At 48.4% G+C, this 6000-nt stretch overlaps 1 protein-coding gene across 1 annotated transcript in view; it reads left to right on the forward strand.

Annotated features, from left to right (window-relative positions):
* The window catches only part of LOC111638173 (netrin-1-like), a 29433-nt gene extending 23954 nt beyond the window's left edge, over window positions 1–5479 (forward strand). Inside the window, exons 6-7 of the mRNA XM_023383838.1 lie at window positions 2790–2978; window positions 4046–5479. Of these exons, the coding sequence (XP_023239606.1) occupies window positions 2790–2978; window positions 4046–4182 (326 nt within the window). The 3' untranslated portion in view covers window positions 4183–5479. The remainder of the gene's footprint in view (window positions 1–2789; window positions 2979–4045) is intronic.
* Window positions 5480–6000: the final 521 nt, after the last annotated feature.

Here is a 6000-nt window from a genome sequence, read left to right on the forward strand (position 1 = left end):
CTTAAGTTCGTTTGTTGGCCCGTTCTACTTCCGACGCTTTTCCGATACTTTTTTAGTAGAAACTACCCTATTGTCGGAAGAGTGACGTTGGTCGGACAATTTGAAGGGAAACTTTGGCCCGGAACGGAAGCATCTATCGTCTAAAGCGGTTAATTTCCCCAGACTTTCTTAGAATTACGTGGAGAAAATCGCTAATTAATCCGCGCCCTGGCGTCGGAAATCCATCTGGTTTCGTAGACAAAGCGTAACGCGTGGCTTTAAATTGATCGTCTCTGTCGGCCAGACTTTTCTCATTAATAAAACAGTGGCGCGCGTCTCCAAAGCCACGTCATACTTTTTTGTCGCGCACCCCCTTTCGACTACGCCTAATCTTCGGAATATTGGCCGACTGCGGCCATCCGTTTTCTTCCACCCGAAATCGAAAGCTGTTCCCTAATTGCGTCCATAGAAACGCTTCCCCGTCCGGTTTCGGAGGTTTAGTCTCGGTCCTTCCCTCTTCCTAAGTTCTGTACTACCCCGACCTGGGTAGTAGGCCGGATCAGAAACGCCCGATAACTTACGCTTACGCCGGATTTGTTGTACCGTAATTCCGCCGCCAGTCTTAAGTGTTTCGAATTAGCAATTACATTAGTAGGGCGCGAATTAATCGTTTTAAAAATAAAATTAAAGACTCTTGGCGCGAACACTAAACGATGGTTGCCTACGGGTCCTCCATCTCACCGAGATCATTACTAGAAGGCGGAAGAGTCGGCCGAGAGATTGGGTCGAACAATTAACCAACCATTATCTAGGAAGCGGAAGGAATACCGGCAGAAAAGAGAAGCCGAGTTTCCTTTTCATTTACCAGCGCGGTACAGTATAGTACTTTTACCCAGCCGACGTCAAAACCCTCATCCCTGAGAGTCGATGAATGTTTTGTTTACGTCTTAATTAATATAGAAACGCCAAGAAACTGGTGTCGGAATAACTTTACCGGCGGAAGTAGGCTACGGATAATTCGTCGTGGCTTCCCGAGTACGGCCGACGTCATTTCCGGAATTAAACGATATTTTCGGTCGAACTTATAGAAAGCGCGATTAGGCGAGCGTCGAGTAAACGCCAAAATTTCAAAGTAGCCATTGCGCGCTACGCCAGTGAACAAAGCGCCGGCTGGCACGGACAGTACCCTACCCGCGCGCATCATACGTGGCGATGTAGGAAAACAGTTAAACAATAACACTGGCACGGAATCCCGAAAGTTAACCGTTTTACCCTTTCATTTCCGTGGAAATTTTGTAAAAATTCTTACGTTATACGGGCTTTAATTTACTCGGATATTAAACTGTTTATTCAACGAAGGATGGCGGAAATGCCATCTGTTGCCGGAAGCGGGCATTGGCTCTCGTTTTATTTCGTCGTAGATCTTACGGAAGAAATTAAAGGTCGAAAGACACCGCTGGCCGGAAATAAATCGAGACGACGTTTCGTATAAAGTCGTACTCCGTACGGCTCCGTTTTAATTTAACGTAACGGGTTACGCCGGAGATACCAATTAACGCCGCGTTTCTCCAGTCTCCGGCTAAGTTTTATCGTTTCTGCGGGCCGAAATCTTAAGAAATTTCTTCGTCCGGGTGGCCCCAAGTTGCCGACCGCGCGCTCTCCCCTGCCGGTGTCGTCGTTTTGTCCGCCGGGTGCGGAAGGCCTTTCTTCGTTTCTCCGGGATCCAGTAATAAGCAGATTTATCACTTATTGTAGCCTAATTTTGTGCCTAAAATTAAATGATAAACGCCAGAGGACCGGAAACGAAGGAAATTTTTTCCGGAGGACGGGAAGCCCGGGAGTCGCCGGGTAACGTCGGAAAGGGAATATTTGCCCAAAAATTCCGGCATATGGCGTAATTAGGGAAATTCCTTTATCCGAACGACCGAGTGGCCGAGAAGGACGCGTCGATTGGCGTAGAAGGGTGAAAGAAACGAAATAATCGTAACGCGAGAAATGGCGGACTTTACCAAGTATGTCGACCAAGGAAGTAAAAGGCCAGGCTGGGATGGGAGTCTTTCCCATCGCTTTAGCGAAATTTCGTATTTAACCCGCCACTCTTTTCGTCGATTTACCCACATCTTTCGCATCGACGTCACCGCACCGGAACCAGAAATTTGCCCAACTACGCCGATTGGCGGAATTGGAAGGGAAACGTTCTGTCGGAGCGTCGCCCGGCAACGCCAGCCGCCATCGATTCTCTGGTGGAAAAAGTCGCCCCTCGGACTCGTATTCCAGAAAGGAGGTGCCCTCATTTGGTCAATGACGACGTCAACGTCCGTTCTCGATATCACCTCCGGTGGGCGAGCGAATACGTTTCGTGGCATCGGATTCCTAGGCAACGGACGAGTTAACTACAAAAATCGTAGGTAAAAGCCAGTAGTCGCTTGTCTTTAAGCCATCGAAACTTTTCTGTTTGAAAAGTCCAGGGAGAGCGTTACGTAAATCCTTTGCCAATGTCGTACTCCAGAAGCGCGTATTAAGGAAATTCGGACTTACAAATGTTTTGCACTTTTATAAGATTTGCCGCGAGTATTCTCTTCCCAATAAGCCAAAGACGACGTTTGGCCTGGAATTGCCGATCTTTCGCTCGATTTACTGAGATTTCCTCGGACGCGAACTACGCGAAGAGGGAAGAAGGGCGATCTTCTTCCCTCTTGGCGTGGTTTTTCGCTTCTAAAATGGCGACGGAACCCTTTTAGGCGTAGTGTTCCGGCGCGGGCGTAATCCGCCGCATCGTCGGTTTCTAAAAGTATAAAAATCTTTTACAGCCATGCAGGCCAACGTCTTGTCCAGGGAGACCTTGGGAGAATGGGTGAGATTCACCGTTCACGTCATGCAGGTGTACAAACAAGGACCGAGTAAAGTCAGGAGAGGAACGCAGTTTCTCTGGGTCAGTCTGGCCGATTTGGCCTGCAAATGCCCTAAACTACGCGTCAAAAACACCTACCTCATCTTAGGTAAGTTCTGGGATTTACTTTTTTAAACAAATATTTCTAGCCACGCGTTATATACGGGCGAGACGCGGATTCGACGCCGTTTAATGACCTAAATTGGGGGAGAAGAAACGAAAGTGTCCTTAATAGGCCACGCGGTTCCACCCTCCGCCGGAAAATTGTAAACGCGCATCTTGAAAAAGTAAGGAAATGTGCCAGATGTTTGGAAGGACATTTTAAAATATTTTACCGATAGCCCAGAGACCGGTCGAGTTGGGGGTGGCCTTAATCGTATATGGCGCGTGTTTAGTGTCGGATTTGGTAATTACGTAGGTGCTTTTTATTTTCGGAAAGCCGTCTTTTTACGAAAAATACCCTAATCGAGAACGTAATTGTTTCTTCGAAATTTCCCTCTCGGCGGGTGCGCCCAATCGCGACACCTTGGTCAAATAAAAGTGAAAAACTTGCCTTAGCCCTTTTATTTACTTAAAAGTTTCGTCCGTAAAAAGCAATAAAAGCATTTTATTCTCCACAAAAATGCTCGAGTTTATTGTCAAGGTCGGACGAACGGGTGGGCCGGTCGATAGCGCCCTTAACCCCGTTCGCACTGGAGAAAACGTAAAGTTTCCCGTGGCCATACGCAAAAACGAAAAGCCTATAGCTAATAGACGGCCCATCTCTGACCAGCGGGACGGCTCGGAGACGTATCCGGGTCTGCCTGGCGCTACGGAGGCTCGTTGATGCCAAAATAGTTTTGTTACTTTAAAATACGGTGTAATAACGCCTAGCGAATGGCTTCAATCAGGCAACAAAGGTAATTCTAAGGCAATCGACTAACATTCTCCGAAAAACGACAAACGACACGCGTCTTTGTTCCCCGGTATTCTGAAAATGCCGGTCCCCTTAATTCCGTTTTCCATCCCGGTTACCTCCCGCTCCGTCCGACGGACACCCAAACACTCGAATATGTGTACCCGTTGGGTGGGTCGGTACACTCCTTCGGTCCGAAAAGGAGGAACGGAAGCCATTTGTTAGGAAAGGGGTGGGGAGGGGCGAGACGAACGAAGCGAGTAACGACGTTTCCGTTTCAGGTAAAGACGACAGACACTCGGAACATCCGGGTCTGTCGGCCGACGGTCGCAGCATCGTCATCGAGTGGAAGGACGATTGGGCCAGACGCCTGCGACGGTTCCAGCGGCGACAGAGGAAGGGGAGATGCAAGAACTGACGCGGGCGCCTCCGGATCTCTTCGGCCACGGTCGCGCGCGGATCACCCGTAGCCTTTCCACCTCCAAATTCGAGGCGACGTCCCGCCGACGGCGCGGCGCGGGAGGAGACGGCGTTTTCTTCCGTCGGCCGATTCCCCATCGTCGGTGGGGGACGCGTCTCTATCGAGTTCCTATAGCCTCTGTGTCGTGTTGGTGTGGTCAAGTCTTTCGCTCGACGCGCGTTCCGGTTCCCATCGGTCCGCCCATCTCTGGTGGTCGACCGCCCCCCTCCGAATAAGAATTACAGCGGTTGCGAGAAGCGGGGCGGCGGTCGTTCGGATTGCGATTTTTTTTCTCACCAGGTATTTCCAGGTTCGGACCGTCGAGTTCCGCTTTAAACGGACCAGACGGAACGACGGGAATATCGCTAAATCAAAAGACTCGAAATAACGTTTTTCTCCGTTATTTTAATTTGGCGCAAAACTCGGGCCTTTGGCGGGAAATGGCGGCTGGCGAAGAAGAGAAGGGCAATTCTTGTCGGTCCGGAGCCTTCCCAACGGCGACCGACCGAGATATAAAAACGGAAAGGGACCGCGGGCGACCGGCGGTCGGGACGATCCGGTGTTGCCACCGGAGACGCCTCTCGGACGAAACGGTTTGCGCCAGTTAAACGACAATGGCTCGATTCCAGTTTTTATATTATTATTATTTTTAATATTATTATTATTATTGCACTTTTGTATTATCGCACCTTCCTGCAATTTTGTATATAATTTTACTTAAGAAGGGCCTTTTATTTATGACGCGACGCCAAGGTACATTTTTCCATATTTTGTTCCGAGGAGTGGTCGACGTTACGACGCGCGCCGGACGGTTCCGTGGCGGGGTCGAGTCGAACGACGAGTCGTGGCTTCTTACGTGTCCGTGACGTAACCGAGATGTTGGATGTACATTCGATATATCGTTAGAAGGTAGCTTAATTCCGGTGGCCGAACGTTTTTGTACTCGGTCGAGTGCGGTATTGTCTTGGTTGTCGTCACCGAAATGTCTCCTTTTTCTTAATCTTGGACGTGTGTTTGGAAACGAGAAATTTCCGCCGGAAATATCGCAGTCTTTACTCTTAAAATAAGAATTATTCCGAAACGCTTACGACTCACGTTTCGTCTGGAAGAAATCGTCGGTTTGACAAAGATTTAACTCTAAGAGTTTGTTAAAGATTTTAAAAAAATATTTCTCCATAAAACTCATTTTGTTGCCGCTTTAATAAATTTTGAGTATCGAAATCCCGACTCTTTTCTCTTTCTTTACCGTTTTCGGTTCGGCCTTAACGTCTAGGCGGACGGTACCGCCCTTTGGCCGGTTCCGTCGCCTGGCGTTAAAAACACCGACCCAAACTAAGCCTTTCGCCCTCTCGTTCCTACCGACGACTTTTCAATTTTCCACGATCGATGCCCGAAAAGTTATTAACGTCGTCCAATTTCAATGGTTCGACTACGATATCGGTAAACTATTAATATTTGCATATTAAAACATTGTCACTGCGAATAAACGACGAAAAATGCCCGTTTTTACTTTTTTTTTATTATCGTAGACGTTTTTTACACAACTAACATTCGTTCGTACTCAATTAATTGCTTTTTTTGTTTTGTTTGTTTACGGCCAGGCGACGCGCCGAGGAAGGATGCCTCCCGAGACAACTTTTTATGAAAAACTGGCCCGTATTTAGGTGTTACTAGGCCTAACGTAAAAGAAAGCTGGAAAACGTCGCTCGATCGGCTAATTGGCCAAGCGTAAAGTCGCGTCCAACTACCGGTGTTGGCCGGTTTTATCCACCAGCC

This window comes from Centruroides sculpturatus, unplaced genomic scaffold, assembly GCF_000671375.1.
Source record: "Centruroides sculpturatus isolate CEXI.00-Female unplaced genomic scaffold, Cexi_2.0 scaffold1178, whole genome shotgun sequence".
In the NCBI taxonomy this organism is placed as follows: domain Eukaryota; kingdom Metazoa; phylum Arthropoda; class Arachnida; order Scorpiones; family Buthidae; genus Centruroides; species Centruroides sculpturatus.